The sequence below is a fragment of the Cygnus olor genome, chromosome 9 (assembly GCF_009769625.2).
Source record: "Cygnus olor isolate bCygOlo1 chromosome 9, bCygOlo1.pri.v2, whole genome shotgun sequence".
Lineage (NCBI taxonomy): Eukaryota > Metazoa > Chordata > Aves > Anseriformes > Anatidae > Cygnus > Cygnus olor.
The window spans coordinates 16,499,658-16,524,221 of NC_049177.1; the positions used below are offsets into that span (position 1 = coordinate 16,499,658).

A 24,564-nucleotide genomic window follows, 5' to 3' on the forward strand; every position below is an offset into this window, starting at 1 on the left:
GCTTTGGCATAAGCAGTGATTAGAGGGAGTTACTGTGATTACTGACTGCGGTTCAGCCCATCAGAGATTCTTTAAAACAGCTGCCAGGTCTGCTTTAAGTTGCACAGTGGCGGAAACAATCTTCTCTATTTATTCAAAATTTTGGTGAGGAAAAGCTTTGCTCTCTGTTCTGCTAAGCTGAACTTGTTAATTTAGTTGGTAAAGGGAACTGTTGGGGGGGATGAATGAGTTATTTACTTTATCAAATGGGCCACACATGTGTTTGACTGGAGAAAGAACAACTTTCTTATGGGTATTTTTTATACAAAGAGGTTTTACACTTCATCTGTTGTGCAAGCAGGCCTCTACGGCAGATGTTAGTGGCCTCTAGGTGCTTTTAAGGGATCTGTGAATTGTTAGCAGGGAGAATGACCTTGGAGTTCCCGTGCTGCTTGCTGAAATACCAGTATGTACCTTCCTCGTCTCATCAGCATGAAGATCTTGTAGCTTGCCACTCTGCAGCTGGGATTACTGTCTGCTTACATCACTACTGCAGGGAAGAAGTTGCCTGTATGTGTGGATTTTGTTTTACAGCTGATTAGGAAACGTATCTGCTGATACATTTCGTGAGTTTCAAAAGCAATAAGAAACATAGCAGTTATTTCCTGCCTACCCTTGCAGGCTTCATTGCTCTCTGAGGTGATATTCCCTTACGTTCTGTGGTGGAGGATGGATGCTTGTTAAATTTTCTTTGTAAGCCTTGTACTAGGCAGTCATTTGAGCCTTCCCAAACGTGTCCAGCTGATGGTGCTCTTTCGTTAGGATTCTTGGTTTCTGTCACTTTCCAAAGTGGAGCTGGACACTGTATAAAATAATGCTGAAATTACAGCATTCTGAATTTGAAGGGTCTTGTTTTCTTGCTATAAGTGTCCCTATTCCCCTTTCTATAATCCCTCTCCTCTGTTTTGGGGCAGCAAATAACTATTCTGCAATTAGGCAATTCTGCTGTGGTGTAGATTTCGCAGAACAAAAAGTCTAAACCCACTGAGATGTTTTGCCTTGAAACGTAAAGTCCTGTACTGCGCAACTTATTTTTTTCTCTCTTCTGTACAACTGTGATTTAAGTTCTACTCTTCGGACAGGTAACACTTCAGCGTATCATTGTTTATGTCTAAAGCTTAAAACTGCTTCATACTTATTGTTGGAGAACTTCTTGATTGAGGAAAATCTATGTGCAAACACTGGTGTGACAGTTCACTTTTTCTTCTAGATTCTGAAATTGTTTAGTGCAAGTTCTGAAAAGCAAAACTATTCCCTGATGAAGAAAGTTTACAATTTTCTTAATTTCTGAACCAAATTATAGTTTGAGTGCATACCTTGCACTTGCATCAAATGTGTGGTTTCTAGCCCTCAAAAACCCTCAAGTATACAAATGCTTGTCTGGTAGAAAAAGTAAGTTTTATATAGTCCTGTTCTCTTGTTATATTTCCTATTTTTTTAGATCACACCAGAATATCTTCAAAGTGTTTGTGTTCGCTTGTTTAGCAATCAGATGAGACAAAGTGTAGCACAAAGTATTGACTTCACAAGGCCTGGAACAGTAAGTATTAATGTTTGTGTGTTTTTTTTCTAGTTTGGTTTTGTACAATACCACTTGAGCTGTGTATTAAACAAGGGATTTGAAATAGTAAAAGATGAAAGATAATGTGTTCATGTTTGCATAAGAATGTGGCGTAAAGTTTTGTCGATCTCATGTGCTAGTGAATGACAGTTACGCAGTTATAGCTGCATAAATATGATTAATTCTCTTGTTATGATAACAGTGAGCTGTGCGTTTGCTAAAGCTGCTAACAATGTTTGTTTTTCTTTAAAAAAAAATAATAAGCTAATGTCTTGAGTGTGGTTTAATGGCATGTCTTAATTGAGTTTAATGTAGCTAAGAGGAGGTGGTTGCATTGCTCAGCTCTGGACACATGCTCTGTTCCTTTCTGCTGTCAGTGATGCTCCTATAACCCCAGAGTGAGTTGGTTTACCCAGCTAAAGGAGCATCAGACAGGATAACGAGAACACATGGGGAAAAGAGAAGGAAGGGAGGACTTCCCTTTTTTTGTTAAGAGCTTTGTTAGAATCATACACCTAAGCCACCTTGTTGATTTACATGATGGGCTTAGCTTCTTATCTAAAGATCTTCAGTCTTACCAATAAGCATCTCAGGATGCCTGCTTTTGTTTTTTTGTTTTCCCTCCCTCTCCATCGGTCTCTTGTTATTGTCAAACGGCTACAATTTACCTGGCTGCTTGTGCCCATTTCTGCTCCTCTCAATCTTTTGTGCCATTGTGGAGAGGGAGCTTTTTTTTCAGCAGCAGAACCATCTTAGGGTAGTTTCTAGTGTCCATGAAACTGTGCCCGTGGGTGTGAAATATTACATGACTTAATGATAGTGTAAGAGCTGTTCAGTGGCACAACCTGTTTTAATACCTAGCTTGTTCAAATCTTTTCTAGCTTCATGTTTTTCAAATAAGTGTTAATATTAGAACTCCTCAAACATTTGAATAAAATAGTGTGCCACTACTTTAGAATGACAAGCCAAATTCATGACTTAAGCTTATTATTTTGGCCATGGCAGACATTCATGTGTACGTAACTTTGCAGTAAGAGAGCTTTGTAAAGTGTCAAAGGAAAAGCAGAAGAAAATAAGATTCTTATTCCTTATCCTAGCTAAAGTTTTTAATAACAAAAACACTATGGGTACATTTTGTTCCTCTTGAAGATCTGTTACAGAAAGATGAGGAGATAAGAAGAATATTCCTTTTTCTTTTTTCTCTCTGTGTTATTACTTTCAGAGGTAGATATTCCTCATTGTTCTTCAAGCTGAATTAAATACCCTTGCTTCATTGTTAATGGTCAGAACTCCTGCCTCAGACTTGCAGTGTATTTAAGAGGTGCACTCTTTTGCAGGCTGTGTTTCCAGGGGTTCAGGAAGGAACCAAGATCTCTGTCACCTACCTCAATATCAGGGATAGTCTATAATTCCTCTCTGATGTCCACCATGTCTGTGGTGCATGGTTATGCCATGTCCCACCCCTTATCATAGCCCCCCTCCTGCCAGCCTTCTAACCAACAATTTTCTGGGATCTTCCATTATTCCTTATCAACAGCTTTCCAAGGTAATGCTTGGTGTACACCAGTCATCTGCATTTTGCCATCTGCTGCAGCCATACGCCCTCTTCTGTCTGTTCCTGTACTTTAGTTGCATCAAGGCTTCCCTTCTACACTTTCAAGTTGCTCCATTTGCGTAGCGCTGCCTTATTATGTCTGTTCTTTGTGTCATAAGTTGACCCTCTGATCTCTTGAACCCTTTTGGGAAGTGGGCAGAGGGAAAAGTGTCATCCCTGTGGAAGTTGTTGATTTTTCTCTCTATCCACTGCAGAGTGTACAGAAGTGGTTGAAGCTGCATCTTCACTGATAAAAGCTGGGTGGATTATTGCTAGACATGTAGCCTTTAGCTATAAACGTCTGTTTCATTCTCTATGAAAGAAGACTTTACAAGACTTTTCAGATCAATAAGTGATCGTTGAAGAAGTGGGTAAGCAGCAGTGTATAAACACAGTGTATCAGCCAGAATCTCTGTCGAAGTTTTTAAGAACAAAATAGACCAATAGTTACCATTTACCAGGAAAGGTTGATGCTTGGTTGCTCCTCCAGGACAGATTAGGTGACAGTTCAAAATCTCTTCCAGCCATACCTTGTTTTCTTCTACAAAATGATGTTCAAATGCCTGTCGACCTTCTGCATCGTGTTTGCTTACTCCTGCTTCTCTAAAAACATCTCTAAAAGCTTATTTGCTCTGGAAATGCATTTGCCACTGTACTTGTGCCAGCGTGGCCACTTTAACGTAATCTCCAGCTATGTAGGTGGGTCAGAGAAAGAGGTTTTGATGGTGGTGGTTTTTCTGCCCTACTGGAAGTAAATTTTTGCCTCCTTTCTGTCCCAAATTAACTAGGTTAAGCTGAGTATAGCTGTGTTCTTCTGGCACAGTTGAATCTGTTTTTATATGAGGTTTTACTCGCATAACTCTTTCAGTGTGACTTTATGGCTCCCCTACCCACAGTACTTGAGGCAGTTGTTGTGCCATCAAAGTTCTCTAGGGAAGGGCTAGGACAACTATAGCACTGAGTCTATTTAGATTAACGGTTTCTCAGCTGGTTCAGGTCACTCCTTGACAGTGAGGTTATAGTAGCTACTGTGGTTGAAATCTAACGCCATTTCTATAAGCAGGCTCATGTACTCAGGCTATCCGAGGCATTCCCCAAGTTATGGAGACAAGGCTAATCACAGTCTTTGCTGTAGACCTTAACTAAAACATAACCAGGTTTCCCAGTCTTATCCTTGTATCCGACTTGGTTAATAATATTTTCTTGTTTATTTCCCATGTAAAGAGTTTTGTTTTCATATGTGAACAGCAAATATGCAGAGACACAAATAAGTAAGAAGAACACATATATATGGTATGTGTATAGCCCAAAAATACTTCTAACCACTCCCTGCCTCTGTTGATCCATGAAGCCAGATGAGACTGACTAAAAACCAAATTCAGGCTGTTGGTCATCAAGGCATCACGTTACTTTTTCTTTAGGGGTTACAAATTCCTCACTGTTATACACTTAGATGTTATTGTTCTATCCTTAAGTGGTTTCAGGTTTTCAGATAAGTTTTGGAATAAAGCTGGAGGCATCATGACCTAGACAACGTAACAGAATGCGTTTGCAACATCTGTGCTGGATTTGTGTTGGAAGGTCCCATCGCTTCTTGCTTATAATTAATTAGAGTCACTGGAGTGTGGTCTTGCCAGCTACTCTGTCTCACGAAACTCCTTCCACTGTAAGGAGCCGTCACCTGTAGAACTGTGGAGGGAAGAAACTAGTAGAGGGTTAGCTCCTTTGCTCATCCTTACCATTATGTTCACTGTGTAGGCAAGATAAGCATCTTGCATTTGTTTGTTTGTTTTTTTAAGTCTATTTCTAAAGATTGTTTTCAGCCATTAAAAGTCCTTTTTTTTTTTTCCTTTTTTCTTTTTTTTCCTCTTTGCCAACAAAATCGATTAGGCCTTTATAGTTTACCTGGGCTTTCAGTATTCTGGATTTGGCCTTGTCCCAGTAATACCATTGATGTCAGGCCCATAAATCCCTAAGTAAATTAATTTTGGTGGATCAGTATCTCTGGATTAGCAGCCAAGGAAATCATTAGGTAGGAAGTTCCTTTTTGTTGTGCTGATACGCAGCCTTAAATTTCTACTGCTTAGGGGATGTTTGTATATTTGTTATGTTGTTTGGGAAGAATGGATGCTTGAGTTCAGTCAGCTGTGCTGGCACAACTCAGGACAATCCAAATTTGGGAGCAGGTTCTGAGAGCAGAAGATGTTAAAGCCATAAGTGCTGCTAGGAGGACTGTGTTTTTAGTCATCCCTTAGCTGTGTAATGAAGATTTTAAAGGCAATTAGGAGGTGATGCCTCAATTTTTCATTTACTGATAATTTCTGTCCTTGAAGTAAATCATGCACGGATAAACTTAGGAACTTCTTTTTAGGAAGGTAAGAAACTATTTTTGCTTCCTGGCTGCCAACAGGCATTCTGTAGTCCTGTTGACGTTGAAGATCTGCCACTCAGTGCACAGTTGACATGCTCTAAGATTGTAGCATCATGCTCTGAGATGTGTACGTGGGCTTTATGGTGTATTTTGTTGTTTCAGCTACAGCACACTGGTAGTTTTAGGATAGATTGGGAAGGAGGCCTGTACCAATGCTGTAACCAAAATGATGTATTGCCCGAGGAAGTTAAAGAGTATGTCTTGGGTTATATCCCTGGTAGCATTACTTGTCTGTAAACTTCATTTTGTTCCCAGTGCATTGTACTTGGTGCACAGCTTTTATTGTCTGAAAAGCAGTATTGTATAATATAAATCCTTGAGGTCTCAGGCTTTGAGCTTACAGTAAAAGCAGTATGTATCACTTACTAATGTGTGCTGTTACTGTACAAACATCGGCTTCCGGGTTTGTCTCCTGCGGCTAAAGGTCTGTCCTTTCATACTGAAAGAAATCCATATCAGAAGGACAAATCCCCAAACTAGTCTTTCTTCCAGAACTGGCTTTGAGACTTGAGGCAAGACCAAAAGACTTTCCCAGTGTAATCACCCCCGTGAAATCTTACTTAGCTAGGGTGTCTGCTGTTGGCTGTTGCCTTGTGCTCTCCTGTAAGCTGGCTTGGATCTCGCTCTTCTGTAGAGCAGCTTTATGTCTCTTGCCAGCTCTGTGACCTCATGGGTCAGCTTGTGAGCCTGATCTGCCGTCCATTAACAGGATGTATCTGGTGCACGTCGGGGGATAGAGGCCTCAGTACAGCGTTACAGACGGGAGATGTTTCTAACGCTTCTGTAAGGCCCTATTGTATCATAAGGCCTTTTTTTTCCTAGCTGCAATTCAATGTTATCCCCATCTTCGATCGTGTCATTTGACGTGTGTACTCCTGAATTGGGAGATAAGAAATCTGAGAAAATTGTCAGAGCAAAAGGTCTGCATCTAAGAACAGGAGGTCAAAGCACCAGTTCTGAGAAGTTGAGGAAACATTCGTCTGAAGATTTAATCAGATTCCTGACTTTCTAATGTTTGTTTGGGCAGGAAATTGATGTGGGAAATGGTGGGTAAATTTGAAATGAATAGTTTTAAATACAGTTGCTTAATATAGTTCCTTATATTTGTAAAACACATAAGTTGTTTTACTTTTTTTTCCTCCTTCTAAAACTGATTTGTCTGGTGGGTGAGAAACATGGGTTGTAGCCTTTTGTTGCATGCAACTGCATCTGTTTAATAAACGTCATGAAGCCTAGAGGATTCTGGCTCTTTACCAGCTTGGATTTGATCCTCTGAAGTGTTGTACGTTCAGTCCCCATCCAATGTAGCTCTTAAGCACGGGCTCCATCTTAAACCCATGAATAGATTTTTCCGATTCATATACGATGCACACCTTCCTGGAATTTCTTGGATTAGGGCTACTGTAATAAGATTCTCTAAATTTTGGATTAAAGGAAAAACAAGAAGCTCTTCTTCATGCGTGCAGTCTCCATCTATAGTCAAGATGCGTCTTAACCACTGGAAAATGGTTCTGTGACTAGAAAGCTGTGTAGTTGATTGCATATATTGTTCCTCTGTCATGGAATAGAATAAATACCCATTATGTTTTCGCTGGTGTTCAGTCTGATTATATTTACCTGTCACACCAATTAGTTGAATTAATCTCCCTTGCTAGATTTAGATGTCTTTTGGCACAGCTCTTTTGAAGCTGAGGGGGGTGGTTAGTTCTGTCACACTCTGGACAAAAGCACCAGTTCTCTGAAGTTAGTCCGTGACTTACAAACTGTAAACAGGGTGGATTTTTTTTTTAATTTGTTGGAAAAGCCATAAAGACTAGCATGTTTTGTTTTGTTTTTCCCCATAGTATGCACTTTTTTCCTCAAAAACTTTATACTGCAAATGTGAACATGCCACCAAGTTGTAATAGTTAATGGCAGCCATTGTTTCTTATTTGTCATAATGTTTTCAGCATCAGCAGTCCACACGAAACCTAGGAGACATGGAAACAGAAGTCACTTTTTATTATTCTGAGCCATTCAGAGTGGATTCACCAAGCATTTTGTGGATGTACACTCTTTCACTTCAAAATACTTACAGCAAACAGCATGTAGTGTAACTAAGCTTTTCTTAGGATGAAGTACATATTTCTTCTCCACCCCTGTCCATGGGATGATTCTTAAATGTTATTGCTTATATGTGATAAAGAAGAAACAAATCTGCCTTCTTGTGTAAAGAAAGAGAAGTTCTTTTTTTCTGCTGTCACCATATGTGATGCCTTTTTCACATATATCTGCTATCTGCAGCAATTTGGGCATCCTCTTTGTATTAACTGTTACATTCCTCATCTCTAAAGGTAAGGCGTTGACATCAGTAGGGGTTTCCACAAACTTTTCCTGTTACTGTCCTCAAATCCTTGAATGTCATCCTTGTCTTGATGCCTATGGACATTTTCATTGGCTTAGGTCACGAGTGTGTTGAAATTCCATCTCATCGTGCCAGAGGTTATCTCCTGGTTTCTTTTTGCTCACTTGTTGGTTTCTCTCTATGTTGTCTGTTGTGTTAAATTTAATTTTAAATTGCCTTAGCCAGGAACTGTGTGTGTGTATGCACACATGCATAGTGCTGGGGAAGTTAAAATACTCTTTCACTTCGGAGAATTCAACTGCTCTCTTTAGATATTAACCTGTTGTAGGTTAAATCAGTTAAATATAATAGTCTAAGTAAAGAGAACATGGATGTATTACTAAACTACTCAAACCATGAATTATCTCTGATTTTTTTACTTTAGTAGCTAAATCATAGGTTTCCTTCTAGAGACTTTTCCTTAATGTAGCCTTGGAACCTTTTGGGATGAGGAATAGATAATGTTGCTGAAACACCTCAGATTGTTTCAGCTTTCATTATATGCTTGTGAGAAATTCCAGCCAAGTATGGAGAAAATCTACAGCTGCTTTCTCGGAAGCTGAGGTCTTCTGATTGATACCATGTTCATTGGTACCTGTCTCTTTAGCTGCTTCAATATAGAGAACAATTCATGGATCCACATAAATGTGTCAGTGCTTGGTACACAGCTATTCTAACTGACAGTTGCAATGGAATAATGCGCAGACTAGGTATGTTACAAGAGAAACGCACCGATTTCAGTCCTAAAACGTAAAGTATGTGGAATGGGAGAAGATGCTTATACTTTTCTTTTCAAAGCTAATGGTCTGGTAATACTTAGCTAATTTTAATTTGTTGTTTTCTTAGAACTGTGCATTTCTCTGTGATTTATTTCTGTTAACTTGTTTTTTTAATCTTCTTTATTTTAATGTGTGCCTGTTTGCCCATAAAGGGATATTACTCTATGAGCCCTTGTGATGACGGATATGTAAGTGTCTATATCTTTATATCCTTTCACATTGCCTGCTGCAGTCTGTCAGTTTGTCTCTCTTCATTTCACAATGTGTAACAATTTTCTGCGCATTTTAACTTGTCATTATATTAACTGTATGGTTCATACAGAGCCAAAAACATGTGCAAGGCTTGGAATTTATGCATGGAGAACAGACTAGAAGTTCTAAGTAACCTTATGGCTTTTAATACGTGTAACACAGCATGTCAGCAAAAGAGCAGCTTTGTCCACAACTTTTCACATGAAACACAGCTTCTTTATAATATGCGGAAAACTATTGTTTCTTCCATGTGAAAGTCAGTGTATATGACCTGAAGTCTTTGGAGTGTGCCAACACCATCTGATCCCACAGCACCTTTGAGTAAGCAGATAGATATCAGTGCTTAAGACAATGCACTAAATTGAATTGTGCTTTTTAGAGGTGTCTTATTTTTTGTTTGTATTTTTAATTTGTAAAGTGAAACTTTGTAGTAGAGATTATCAAGTTGTTTCATACAATTAAAATGGCCCTTTTAAGCTGAAAACTGAAAAAGCAGAACAATATTTTGTGTACTGCCTGTGACTTCTGTAACCCAGATGGAAGTTTGTATTCTGGCAATATTACAAGTACACCATAAGAATCTAATTTTGCCCGTAGTCAGTGCATTCTTTGCAAAGAGAGGAAATGAGTCTACTTCTGAGTAACTCAGTATGTAATCAAATCATAAAAGTGATTGACACCAATTCTGAAAAATGTCAGTCAGTATTCTACTTGAAAATCATCCATATTTGTATTTTTTTTCTGCTTTGTTACGGTAAAACAAGATTTCACTTTTCAAGGAAAATTGTACTTTTTCCTCAAATGTATTCCTCACCAGGAACTACCATAACCTGGGTGGACAATCAACTTTCTACTTAAAATGACATTTTATTTTGAGAAATAATCACTAAATGCAATGGATTATTCCTTATGTGCTGCTTTTTGTCTTGACATAGAGAACGTAACTCATGTTCACCTGTGTGACCACAGGTACCAGAAGACCACCTCTATCGAGCAACCTGTTCCTGTTGATGATGTGAATGGTCATACTGGCCATGTTTTGCTTGGTGTTTAGCATTCTGGTCCCTTTCATAATGGTCTCTTTTGAGATTGAGAAAAGCTGTTTACAGATGATAAATTGTGAATTAAATTATCTTTGCTAAAGAAAAGTTTTGCCCTTAGGCAGGGAGTCTTAGTTGCATATAATTTTATACAATGCAGAATGTACTATCTTACAATGCAGAATTATTTATAATTTCTAAAGCTATCTGGCTAATTCTGAGATATTTCTTGAATACATATATTGGTTTTCTCTAGCATCTCTTCACTGTTTATATATAGTATTCTCTTTTTTCTGCCATCTATTGCCATTACACTATCACATAGTATTACAGGGTGACTACTTTTTTACATACACTTCAGGTCTCTTACAGAAACTGTTTTATATGCCAACTAGGAAGTTTTCATAACAGCATATGTCTAGTATAAGTAAGATTAAAAAAAAAATTAAAAACGTTTGCCGATCTTCTTATGAAATAAATTTGCGTGGTCCCAGTAGAGACTTGCCAGGTTACACAAGCTCAAAACCTAACATGCAATAAGCTGCATGTAGGAGTCTTCTTGTCAGCGTATAACGGATGAGCTGAATAAACATATTTGTGGTTTCTAATCGTACGTACAAATTAGCTAGAACTTTGACTTTACTCTTTGTGTATTCGTCACATATCTTGGAGTATTCTGAATTTGTATTGCATTTACACTGAATTTTATAGCGTATTTTCATAATGGTAACTGAGGTCAGAACCTGGCTTTCAGCTTCATCCTTCAGCATACTATGAATATATACATCAAATTGTAAAGTGGAGATGATTTGAATACAGCACTACAGTATTTGATAAAATCTACTGTGTTTTTGGCTTCCAGATGAAATGCATCTGTTTTCTTTTATAAACATTGATATTTTTTTCCCTTTGAACTTCTTTATTTTATTCCATGCTGTTCATACTCAAGCCTTTCTTCTTTCAAAAATGAAGGGCTGCCATCTGTGGCTAATCTGCACTGTGACAAAATTACTTAACATGGCACCTGGTTTGGCGTTGGTAAGAAACAATACAACCATAAGTCATACCCCATGATCCTACCAGAATGAGCTATGCTTGGGCTGTTTTCTTGTGTTTGTTTCTCTTCTTTCCTTAAGACACCTGGTTTCTGCATGTGCTTTAATTATGGAAAAATGGTTCTGTCCTATGGTTCTGCATGAAAAGCATTTTGTTCGAGATTAAGTCTGTTAATGTTGGGAGTCAGGTATTGCAGATACGTCATGTATACTGTGTGTTCTCCATAATCATTCGTTGACTGGCACTGTACAAAATATTTATGCAGCAGGTTGAATTACTATTTTAACCTATTCCAGGAAAGGTAAGACCAGGGAAAGGACATGGGAGGAAATGTTAAGGTTAAAATACCTCCCGAAAGCAAATCTTTTTCATCTGAGAAACTGTTGGTAAAGAGGAGCTGACTAGGGCATTGTCTGGAGAATAATGTTGGGTGCAGACTGAGAAAGATACCTTTGGCAGTGCTTCTGACTGAGTTTCACTCTGTGGCCCTGGATTCATCACCTGGAGATGAAGATTGTAATGGTTCTACCAGCCTCATAAGAATATTAGGAATGTTATTTACTGTAGAGTGCTTTTAGGGCTATGAATGCAAAGTGCTGATAGTTTAACTTCGTCTCATGCAATTATTTAAAAGTAGTTGTTATAAGTTTGTTTCCTGCATCCAAATACTCTCTCTCGCCCTGTGCCCACCTTGCTTCCTCCCTTCTCTCCCCTCTCCAACACAGTATGGCTGGAATTTTTGCATTATTACCACAGAAATAACAAAATGAGGTTTCAGCACCTGGATTTGAGAACAAACACCAAGAAAGAGAATAAAAGATCTGTGAGGATCAAAAAAAAAGCCAAAATGGACCATGTTCTGCTCACTTTCATTATAGAAAGTAGTCCAAATTGTCACTTTAGACTTGAAAATTAAGGTTTTCCTCATTTAAATGTATCCCCTTGTCCCTAAAAATAACTTTAGAAGACTACATGTTTTTATATGTATCTGCAACAAGGAATTTTGTTTTTAAAAGCATGTGGCTAAAGTTTTGCAAAGAACTTAAAAAGAGTTCGGATATTAGTTTTGTAACAGGGCAGGATTTTGTTCCTGAGCATCTCTTGGTTTTGCTTTCCATAGCAGGAATATGTTGAGGGAGGAAGGCTGGTTAAGCTGGAACTCCTGCCAGAAGTAAAACGTGTGAAAGCTTGGCCTTGGAGCCACTGTGTACAGAGATCATGGTAAAGAAAATGTCTTTCTTCCACTGACCAGAATATATGGCTTAATTGCACTAAAGGTGCTCCTGCTTTAATGAAACCCAAGAGCTGCTTTGTAGGACCCAGCTGTGTTTGAGGTTTTTCCTTTTATTAAAGCTAATGCCCAAGTCAAGAACTAGAGCTTAACAGAGCTTTTTGGGGTTAGGTTATGTAAAGATGTTTAACTGGGTAAATATCCTGAGACTGGGAAATGTCAGATAGAACCAACGAGGAGAAACAGAAGTGAACAAGCAAACAATGTTATCTTGTGAACTGTGCAAGGAGGTGCTGAGGCTGAAGAGTTATTTGCTTTGCTGGGCTGCCTGGAAGGAGCTGTGTAGTACACATCGCCCCCCACAAGGAAGGGGAAGGGTAAAGGCGCTTTGTGAGGTGGAGAAGAGCACTCTGCTTAAGGGATAGGAGTATTCAACCAAGTTAAAATGAAATGCCAGGATGGTTCTGCATTTCTTCCTATTAGAAAAGGTAATGGGGCTCTCAGGTAGAAAGTGAGGAGGGGCAGAAGGTAGCACTGGAGTATGTATTTCCTCTTTAAAAAAAAATAAATAATAGGATAAGAAGATGAAAAGATGAGGGTCTGTGGCTACAGGTAGCCTGGACAATAAGTAGAATGATCAGTGTTTCTTGGTACTGTGTTCGGATCACTTGCTTGAAGATTAGACATTGAAAATGCAGATGAAGAAAGATCTCTGCCTGTGATGTGGTTGCATTCTTTCTTATCAGTGGTGCTGCCCCTGGTCAGTCAGGCTGCAAAATGAAGGTGCAGTGAAGGACAAATCAGCCCTAAGAATCTTTGTCTGTTTTGCCTTGTTGAACCCGATGTAACATAAACCGTATCCAAGTTGCTTTCCCAGGAACACTGAAAGCCTAAGAAAGCTGCCTTCATCCTGCGTGGGTTCTAGACTGATAAGCTTGGGTCCGAGCAGGAAAGCGAGTGCTGGACAAGAAGGCTGTCCATCGAGGTGGTCCTGCCCTTGGAGCTCGAGTATAGGGTCTGCATCATAGCTGCCTTTTTGTGTGTGGTAACTACAAAGCCAAACCTTTTTAAAGGCTGTGCTGCTCCCTAGCTGCCACTGTAAAATTAATTTGGGAATTAATAGGACGTTGTCCTGCTTGTTCTGATTAAGTTTTAAAAACCCTAATATTTTTCCAATTGAATTGTCTTTAGTTTGAAATTTATAAAAGCTTTCTCAATATTACACTTACCAGAAAGGTTTATTTGTGTAGAAGAGGGATGTGTGTATCTTTACTAGTTGTAGATCCTTTAGTTGGATTTTGGTTGGAGCACATTTTTCTTTTTACGGCAGCAAAGGACCAGTGGGTAAAAAAGACTTTGCAGAGAAGCAGAGGGCTTTTATATTGATCTATTTCCTCTTAGTAACCTGCTCTGTTTCTTTTCTCATTGCTGTTCTTTGTGGCACGTTTTCGTCTTCAAGGACTCAAGGTCATTTCTTCTGCATTGGTGTCCTATAGTGTGCCACTTTCTTCCGTGTTTCTTTTAATGGAGGAGGGTGCTAAGGAAGCAACAAAATGATTTGTGACTTCACACTCAGGTGCAAGATTGTAGTTTTTGATATGGAAAACAGTTTTGTTTAAACAAAAGTAAACTTTTGATATTTAAAAAAAAAAAAAAGAGTACAAATAAATGAGGTGAAGACAGTTGAGGTGCATATGATATTTTGAAAGACTTCTCCACTGTGTAAAATAAACGGTGAGAAGTGCTGTCAAGACAAGTTAATTTTGAAGTGCATGACCTGTTGATTAGCTATTGTGTACAGGTCATTCATTGACTTAAACATAATATAAAATGCTTTCTAATGCGCATGTAAGCTTATTTCACATCTGAGAGAGCAGTTCCTTGTATTACAAAGGATACCCATGAGGTTTGTGAAATCTAGCACCTTCAAGAATATGTCAGCTGGTGTAATTCAATATTCTCTATGGTATTGCATGCCTTTTGTCTACTAAATCCCTCAGTTTTAAATCTGACAATAGACACGGATTGTATAGCTCCCCTTGAAAGAGACCAGGTTAGAAGAGGAGACTGGTTTTACAGACCTAAGTGGTAGTGAGAGATTTTTTACAAATAGTGAGGTCAATACAAAAGAAGACACAGAATATTCTGTGAATGTGGCATGTGGTTGACATCAGAATGCATGATATGAAGCACTTCCTTGCCAGAACTGCTGCTTCTTGGCTCACCTACAGTTAGCTCTAGCTAAAAAATATTTATTAAACCAGACAACTTTTATATTGTGTTGACATTTTGACTTCTGCAACAATGGTGCCTTCCTATGCCCTGTGTCACACTGCAGCAGAGAGCAAATATCCAGGCTTAAATTGAATTTATCCTAGGCAGAGCCCCTGAGAAATGGCATGCTGTTCCACATCCCTTTTGTCTGTACTAGAATGGATAGTATTTTCTTTATATAATTATTATATAGGTGTATATTAATATCAACAGGCAGTCTGATACTGTTAGTATTGAAACAGTGAATTGTAGCAAATTTGGATGCTGAAATACATGGTAGGTCTCCACTTGAAAAATATTCCAACTTTAAGGTAATACCATTTTTAAAGTCGATAAATGTTTTTAACAAGGTCTTCATCTTTCTCAGTGGGCTTCAGATAGTATTTTCTTCTACCTCCCCCCCCCCTTTATTTATTTTTAAATGCTCTCAGTGTAGGTAATACTTGGAGTATGAAAGTAAAGATAACATAACTAGATCATAACACAAGATGTTTTAACTTTTGAACTACTCTGAGGGAAAATAAATAAAAATATTCAAGTCCTCTCCTTTTTTTTTAAGCTGTGTTTCTAATTTGAAATGTAGGTTTTATAGGAAAAGAACTGCAGAACTTGAGTGAGAGAATTCACTGTGGACCTCATTAATAACACTCCTGATATGATATTTGGACTCATCTGTTGTGATTTTTTTTCTTCTGATCCAGGCTTCCACAATGTTAAGAGCATCTATAGCACCTGTGTAAGTATTTATTGCAGAGCTACAATTATATCTGTAAAGAGTAGGAGGAGGGATTAGTAAATTGAAGTGCGCTGCCTGTGGTCTGCAAATGAGAATCAGTCTGTGTGCTTCCTCTGATCTCAGTGAGCATTGCATGCAAATGTCGTGTGATCGGTATTCTTCTGTTGGGCAGGTTCAATAACATCCTAATTTCAGCAGGATGTTGCTAATCCAATAAATCTGCCACTCCACACCTGCGAGTTGGCTGCTTTATTTTCTTTGCTGTTTCCGCACAGTACGGTCCTATTGTTGTGGCTGGTTTGCTTCTCACAAATCCAGGAAAAGGGGGAATGGGTAAAATGTTTTTTGTGTGCTTCAAGATCAATTCTTTTGTGCTTAATTTAATTATTTATTCCATATAAATAGAATAGATATGGTGTGTCTGAGGAGTTTAGATGTTTTGAAACACTTTTGATCCTTCCATTGTTTACAAGATAATTAAAGGGACAATTATATATAGCATTTAAAATTGTTTTGAAAAGTAGCAGGATAGGAACAGAAGAGTAAAAATTGCTTTAGTGGAATTTATTTAAATATTAAAATTAAAGCATTGAAAGCAATGTTACTATTTTTCTTTTTATTAATTTTATTTCTATTGCAGTATTAAAACTCAAAATAGCAGAATGGTATTGGCGCATGAAATGTGGTCCTGTATTAAATCTTATGTGGACCAGCATGGTCCAGCCAGTAGCCTGTAAAAACCCATTCAGCTTTGCCTTGGAGAAGACTTTGCTGTGTTTGTGAGGGCTTAGAGGTGAAGTTGGAGCTGCAGCTTGTTACTGTGTCTGCTCATAACCATGTGCTAAGAGCCACAAGTTGCTGTCTTCCAGTCCTTGTGGGCCACAGAGAGCAAAGACAGACATCACTGAACTGATGTCTCCTTTGTGTGGCTAAAAAACTCAGATCATCAAAAAACTCAGATCATCAACTGGCTAATTTTCATCGTTTAGCATCTCCAAATTGGGATGACAAATGAACTGAACATAAGGTGAAAGAATAAGTCTAAGTTTTAAAATCTTGTTTTAAGCCTGTTATTTTAATATAGTAATAAAAATAGCAAAGGTGTAAAAACGTGGAAGCCCTTCTCCTGCAGCAAACTTCCTGTTTTGGCTCTTGTCACCTCAGTAACATCAGCTGCACTGAATAAGGAGAGGGTTTTGATGAATGTCAAAATTCAATGAATTTCCCTTTTGCATTGTAGAAAGATGCAGGATGTGCCATTGTTGCCCTCTTTGGACTATGAGAAGCTGAAAAAAGATTTGATTACAGGGAATGATCGTCTCAAAGCCTTCTTACTGCAAGCTCTGCGCTGGGTAAGTGAGATGGCCTCTGTACAAATCAATAGGTCCCTTCTGGAGGGGTCCAGTACTAAAATCCATCTTTTGGGCAAGCTGATTGTTCTGTTGAACAGTTCAGCATTGTAGGCACCTTCTGTCTTTGTCAGTGAAGCTCGCTGATGCTCCTGAGATGATGAAGAAAGCCCAGGCAGTAGGTGTGTATTTGTAGCAGCATCCTCCCTTTCTGAGGAAAGACAGATAGAAATTCCTGAAATCTCCAGTGGAAGTTATTTCTGATGTGTTTTCAAGAAAATTGTTGTTGTTTTTGGCAACTCCTTTTTCCATGTTTTGCTCTGTTTCAGATTTGTATAAATGCTACTGTATCAAAGTAATACCTGAATCTAATCATCAGTTTTCCTTTATAGTCAAGGCATTCTACAGGAGCCTACAGTTTTAGTTAACTCAGATCATGTACTGGTATTTTGGGGAAAATTAAAGGTGACAACAGGAAGTTTCATTTTCCTGCCGAAAAGGAAGCTGACGCTTTCAAAGTGACACACGTGAAAAGTGATAATAGTGAAATTCTGGTCAAGCTTCAATGTCCATTTTTCACATTTAAAAAAAAAAAGGCAAACAAAAACCGTTAGGTCTGACCGGTGGTTCCTCTAGCCCAGTATTCTGAGATCTTTTAGAAAAGCACCACATCTGTAGCTATTAGAGGGGCTTTTTGACTTTATGGGAAGTCATGCTGTATCCCTCCTGTATGGACAGTGATGATAGCTTGTGAGCAACGGGTCTGTAATGGATCACTTAGCTGACATCAGGTCAGTTCATTTCATCTCATTCCCTTAGATCACTGAGGTTGAATTCCTTTCCTCTGTGAGAAGAGGATTAATTTTCAACTATGGGATATTTGCACCTTTTAAATCTTCAGTGGTCATCAATTCACATTACCATTCGTTTATTTGACTGTGGGTTTTTTTGGTTTTTTTTTTGTTTGTTTGTTTTAGCGCTTGACAACATCATATCCTGGAGAACAAAGAGATACTGTCCTGCAGGCCTACATCAATAACGACCTCCTAGATTGCCACAGCAACTGTCAGGTCAGCTGGAATAGTTTTCCTCCAGCTTGTATGTGATATTGCTGACTTGTTTCTATGAGGTGCTGATCAGAAAAATTTATTGCTCTCTGGAGTGTGGGGGGGAAGCAGTATTACTGCCGAAATTGTGTGATACATTTAACTCCTTCATCCCAGTCTTTAGATGTAATTGGCAAAGCTCGGTGTTAGCGTTGCAAGAGTCCTCAATTTAGATCATCTCAGCAAGTGCATACAGTGCTTGTAGACAAGGGAAAGTTTGTCACCTCTCCTAGTGCTTGATGTCTGAGTTGAGCAGAAGCCTACTGAGCCCCTCACTTAGCAGTTAGCTCTTGCTGATGAGATGCTCTGTCTCTTTTTGAGACAGTATTTGTCGTTAGATAATACACTCAATCCTTTTTGCTGGTCTAGGATAAGAGCAGAATTTGCATTTCAGTCTTAATACCTGCATGGAATGTCTGATTTATGCACATGTTCAACAGTATTTTAGTGAGTTTGGAATGGATTGTTACCTTTCTTTACAAGGGGGATTATCAGGTATGTTGATTTATTCACTGATAATCTAGTACTGTTGCTAACAAAAGTGAAATACTCTTTTTCATTTATAAAGGTTAATTTTATGCATAGTTGAGTTCCCCAGTTGTTAGAAGCTGTGGACCTGCCTGCTGCATTGTCATTGCAGCAGTAACTTGTGCTATTAGAAAAGTTAAAGGATTAATAAATCAATGATCTCTTTTTTTCTCCCTGAGAATTTCTGTAAGAGGAAAGTTATGCATAGGTAATGCCAAAAGTAAAACAGATTAAAAATAGTTTGCAATGTGTTGTTCTTTGTAAGTTACTGAGCTGCTTTCCCACACTCGTAGTTGTCAAACAACAGCATTCCTATTCGGATGACATTAATATTTAGCCAGTGACCAAGAAAACCTGTTAATTTAGTTTGTGAACTTAAATGCACTAATTTTAGTTTTCTTCTTTACCAGTGCTGGTTAATTATAATTCTTATTCTACACCAGGGAGTTTAATAGCATTATAACAGACAGAGCTGAGTGGCTGTGATCTGCTTATTTTGTCTCTCCCTCAGCCACACCCCTACACCCCCCCCACTAAAATTTAAAAAAGGAAGTGGAAAATTCTAAATCATAGTGACAATTTTTAAGATATCAGTATGCAGTCTATGCTTGTTTGCTATGAAAATTTACTGAAGCTTTTAAAATGTTATAGAAGACTAGGTTTTGTTTTTTCCTTCTTTGGTGAGCTATTACTATCATTTGCTTTCTTTTTCAGAGAAGTGTCCTTAAATTATTACAGTCTAAGAGCGAGATAGTCAGACAGTATATGGCAAGGCTTATCAATGCTTTTGCTTCATTGGCAGAAGGTAAGAGATCCACGCTGGGGTGGGACGGGGTGCTGGAAATCATTTTCATATAATGCTGGCTCATAGGTACTTTACAAAGTGCATGTCACTCCATGTGGGAATTTAGAGTCTTATTGGCATCCATTTTCTAGAGCTTCACTGTCTTTTGTTACGTAAATTCAAAAGAGTTTTTCAGTGTCTGGAACGTTTTCCTTTTGACACTGTGTTTGCATCATTTCTGTTGTTTTTGATGATTTGTGGTCTGTGCAGGAGCCTAGCCAGTTGATGTCTTTATGTAGGCTTCAGTCTCTTTATGTAGGTTAAAAAAATGGAGGGGCTGGAGTGGGAAGTTCCCCGCTAGTTAAAGTGCCTATAGGCAAACCTGCTACCAGACTGCATATCTCTGCCTGTCCCAAATTAGCCATCAGGTCTGGTGTTTCTTCAGAAGCTAACTATTAGCTTCTACTAAGAAGCTAACTACTAGCTAACTAACAGGACCTGAAATCTCTTTTAAAGTCAATAACACCTAACTTTCCTGAACTCTTTGGACATCTTTGTTCTTTTCCTAGAGTATATAAAACTGTAATAAATCAGAAAGCATGTTCTGAAAGAATAGTGGATTCTGCGTGGTACGAGCAGAGGTACTAACTAGGCAGGTAGGGACCTCTAATATGCCAAGTGGGTGGATTTGGTCTGCTAGACAACTCATTTGTTCGAGTTTGTTTGGGTTTTGGCACACTGTGGCTCCTCAGGAAAAAACTAAGGTCAATCCAGCTTACTCTTTCAAGGAGAAAAAACTTTTCTGTCATAAGTTGATATCTCAGCATCTGTTCTTTCATCGCTCTTTGCACCAGGTCGTCTCTACCTTTCTCAGAACCCAATGTTGCTGCGAATGCTGGAGGAGAGACTGAAAGCTGAGGACAAGGATTCCCTTACATGGGAGAATGTTCTGGGGGCTCTGCAGAAATTCAGCCTCAGGTGATGAAAGCACAGCACTCAGTGGTGACAGCAGGAGGGGAAATGCAGGCTAAGTTAAGCTCTGTTCAGGGAGGAAAGAAGAGTGCTTGATTTTCCCATAACAATCATCAGACCCTCTGATGACCGATGAAAGCAGTGTCATTTATTATGGAGGAGAACTCAGTTTTGCTGACTGAATTAACCTGATTTCCTACCAGCTGTCACGACTCAAGTAAACGTAAATCTCCTGCCACAGCTCTGTGCACTTTTATATGTATTCCTTAATTGAACAACTGAAGTGAAAGTCTTAATGTAGAAAGTTCTGAAAATCCCACACGGGGTGGGGTGGGGAGAAAAGCTGTGTTACATTCCCATGCATAATGTTTTCATTATCCTTTCTGCAAACATTTTTCAGGGATTTCATTCTCATGCTGTTGATCCTCTTTCCTGGAGCTGTCTATACATGGGCTGTTCTGTTTCTTCCTTTTGAATTAGCAGTCTGACTCAAATGAAATTTCATGCAAATGCAATGAAGTGCATGATATTACTCTCATTGAAAAAGTAACTATGATCTAGGACCTCTGTTTTCACAGTATTCAGGAAGAATATTCAGCTCTGAATAGCTAACTAAATATAAGGAGATAGATGTATTTATCTCTTCTAAATTAAGACTGCAAGTTGTGTTATTTTGTTTGTTTATTGTTATTGTTTGTTTGGGTTTGTTGAAGAATAAGTGCTGCTCTTGGATTTGCTTCATTAAGATTTTCAGTAGATAAAGCATGTGGAAATGTGCATAAGATTCTGCACTGCTTCCTTACATAATACCTTGTATATATTTGAGAACAAATCTTCATACCTTACCGACTGAAATCCCAAACCAGTCTTAGACAAAATGATTTTTCCATTTAAGCAGTGTTTGATAGTACAGTTGAGTTTGAATTTTGGGGTCAGGAACATTTTTGTGAAATAAGCTACTGCAATTTTTGTTTTCAGTCTGGAAAATAACGGTTAATTTTATACAAGGTTAATGCCTGATACTTGACAAGAGGGACTTTTTTTAGTATGGAGGTTCAGATGCTCCCTTGTTTTGCCTCAGTCCTTGGCACAGGCCTACCCCACGATCCAGGACCAAGAAAGTGTGTGTGAGCTTTCAAGGGTAATCTAAATCCCAAATACTAAGAGCAAGGAAATACCTGCTTTGATCTTTGGAGTATAGACTTGCTGGCTGTAAGAAATAAAGTAATTAACAAATGGTGTTCTTCAGTAAGACATTTTCCACCACTTCTAAGCGAAAAAAATTCTTCTACATGGGGTATGTATGTTTGGTGTTGTTAAGTGAGGAAGTTCTGTAGTAGGAGTCAATCACAATTGACCACCTGGCACTTGGCCAGGGACAACTACAGTTTGAGGAAAAAATTTACACGATATAACAATCCCTAGAGAAAAGTGCAAACGAATCTAAGCAAAGATCGCATCTGCCTAATCAGCAGTACAAAAGTGCTATAGTGCTTTGTCAGAAGCACTAATTAAATTGTTTTATGGATCTGTTATGTGTAGCCGTTTTTTTGTTTGCTTTTTTCTTATTTTAAACCAATTTGAAGACAATGGAAAATGCAATATTAGGTGGAATTAGAAGCCTTACAAAACAATGAAACTTACCCCAGCAATTTACAGGTCTACACCCAACAGCATTTCAGTCTTCTAACCCTACAGGAATCCGCATCTACTTAGCAGGCTTTGTTAATTCACTAGTTTAAGTGATTCTGTCCAAATGAGTAGTTTATTTTTTGTTGGCAAGCTAGTGTGTGGCAGGTAGATGCAGTAGGTTTTTAATGTGCTCATATTAGAAATAAATGTATTCAAAGGCTGTTTACCTTGTGGTTTGTTTTTTGTGTGTATTGTTGTTTTTAATCCTAGGCGTGCGCTGCAGTCAGCAATGATCAAAGATGGGCTCATTTTCTGGCTGGTTGATGTTCTGACAGATACAGATAGCCTGTCTGATTACACACTGGAGTATTCCATTGCCTTGCTCATGAATCTGTGTCTGAGGAGTGCAGGTATCTTACTTCTGAATTACAATTTTATTCCAAGAAGTGGATAGGGAAGATCCTGAAACCTTTTACTGTTATCCCTGGATTCTTTCAAGTAACTATATTTAGTAGCTGAGACTCAACCAACTAGTGACATTTGAGTGTCATAACCAGTATTTAATGAGCATATCTCTTTCCCAAGAATCCCAGACTGTGGAGGATAGCTTGACCAAAATCCCAAGAACTAAGGAAGCAATTAATCAATGAAACCCTCCAAGATCTGATTTTTTTCGGATCAACATGTGAGGACTGCCATTCCTACATTCCAGGTCCACTTTTCGAAGGGCACTTAATATTTGAGAGATCTGTTTATATAAAAGAAAGTCAGAACTGACTTGATCAGTAATGGCAAGGACCTTAACTTTCACCGTGTGAAATGAAATACTTGTGTGCTACACTTCACAGTGTAGAGATGTCCCCCAAGAAAATAAGGTTCCTGTCTATGTCCAAGAGACTTAAAAGAGGCTTAAAGTAAGTTTTGTTTTAAAAAGGAAAGTAAGGTAATGAAGAGAGAGTGGCTGCTTGGCGTAAGAAAAATAATGCCTTTGTTTAACTTTATTAAATCCCTTTGTGTTGCATCCTGTCCAAGATTACGACTGTATAAATCTGGAGTAACTCCACTAATTTCAGCTCAGTTATGTTGAGCAGCGTTTGGCAGGAACATTATTGCTCTGTGTAAATTCATTATATTTAGTACTGATTTTAAGAAATAATTAAGATACTCTGATCTGTTATATTTTTTTCAAGCATATTTGTTTTCTCCCTTTGCAGGGAAGAAAATGTGTGCAAGGATCGCAAACCATGTGCTCAAAGTTCTCTCTGATCTTCTTGGCCATGAGAATCATGAGGTACTTGTACAACAAACTTTGGGTTAAGAAAAATGTAGAAAGGAAAATTAAAGATAAAAAAGGCAAGAAAGGAAGAAATGGAAAAAATAAATAAATCGGCTTTGTTTCCCTTGTTAGACTTTCAAGTAATTAAGTTGCTTGACATTTTCCTAAAATTCGTAATTCTGTGAATTTGATTTCGTTGGACACTGATCTTTCTTGATGTAATTATGTCTTCCGTTAACACATGTTGATATTCAGAAGTGAAAGTCTCGTAGGTGCCTAGTTACCATGTAATCCACATGCATTCTTGACTGCTGTTTCTGATACTGTTTAAATGTTATCTCACACCAAATCCTCTCAGTCTTTACTACTTCATGAGCTGCCGTGCAAGACATTATGTAAAACATTGGGTACAAAGAAGCAAATCTGCTACTAATTTAAAGAACATTATAAGCGGTACACCTGTGGCATTCAAGCCCGAATATCTTTTTGTCTGCCACTTCGTGTAACCTGCCTCTTAACTGTCTTGTGGTTCAAGCTTCTTTTCTGTCTCCAGACAGACATGTATTGGAAAGCATTAAAGATGGTAGTTTATGTCCACCTAATGTTTTCAACATGTCACTCTGATAAAATTTGTCTTTTATATAAAAGCATTGCTTCAACTCTCTCTGCAGAGGAGCACTTCTTTTAACCATTTGCTAGAACTGAAGGGAGGAGAAAATGCAGACAAATATTTTTATGAAATTGAAATCAGAGAGAGGGAGTGTACCAGGATACTCTAGATCGATTCCTTGTTGATTATGCAAGGCATTTTGGGACATCTAGTAAAAACAAAATATAAACTCTGGGGTCCATGTTTGTATCTAATGATTGGATCATCAAGAGGCTTTTTTTGTTTATCACTTAAGCTGAAAATAGTGAATGTTTCAATGAACTATTAGCACCAGGTTTCATGAATTCGTCAGAGGGCACAGATCAGTTCTGTACTGACGCTGTTTTAATTAAGATGAATTTTGTCATATCTTTATTGAACTGTTTCGTTAGTTTTTTTATGAATGAGAAAATTAATACAATACATAGTAGTACAAAGTAACATTCCAGTTCCTGGACTGAAATATTTAGAAAACACTGATACAGTTGAAGTCTGTGCCTTAGAATGACCTTGAAATTTCTTTTATAGGATGGATTCTTAGGACTTGGTTTGTACCAGTGCAACTGATAAAAGTTTTGGTATTGCAATCAAAGGTACAAGGCAGCTCTCTTGGGTGCCAAGAGAACTTTGTAAGAAGCTGTAGAGTCCTTGTGTAAATACTAATCCCTTATCTTTCCTTGTTTCCTCTGCTCACAGCCTAGCTCACTGTTCATTTTTCCAAAATACAGTCAGAGGTCTTAGTGCTCCAACAGTAACTGGCCAACACAAAGGGTCACATAAGTGCTAGTAAAGGTAGTTTGACATATCTGGTGCTTTTCACTAACCATATTACCAAGGGGTCTTTTTGCCTCTGCTTGGGGACAGTAATAGGCAGCTGAGTGGGAGAATCTTT

The 24,564-nt window shown here is 38.3% G+C and overlaps 1 protein-coding gene across 4 annotated transcripts in view; it reads left to right on the forward strand.

Moving 5' to 3' along the window:
- ARMC9 (armadillo repeat containing 9) overlaps positions 1-24,564 on the forward strand; it is a 65,504-nt gene that overhangs the window by 13,847 nt on the left and 27,093 nt on the right. For 2 of the 4 annotated variants that reach the window (XM_040567834.1, XM_040567837.1), the window contains exons 9-17: positions 1,481-1,579; positions 8,940-8,975; positions 15,342-15,376; positions 16,617-16,728; positions 17,703-17,795; positions 19,074-19,164; positions 19,998-20,121; positions 22,018-22,157; positions 22,962-23,038. In XM_040567834.1, the coding sequence (XP_040423768.1) occupies positions 1,481-1,579; positions 8,940-8,975; positions 15,342-15,376; positions 16,617-16,728; positions 17,703-17,795; positions 19,074-19,164; positions 19,998-20,121; positions 22,018-22,157; positions 22,962-23,038 (807 nt within the window). The remainder of the gene's footprint in view (positions 1-1,480; positions 1,580-8,939; positions 8,976-15,341; positions 15,377-16,616; positions 16,729-17,702; positions 17,796-19,073; positions 19,165-19,997; positions 20,122-22,017; positions 22,158-22,961; positions 23,039-24,564) is intronic. The other 2 variants (XM_040567835.1, XM_040567838.1) reach the window with 1 other exon arrangement.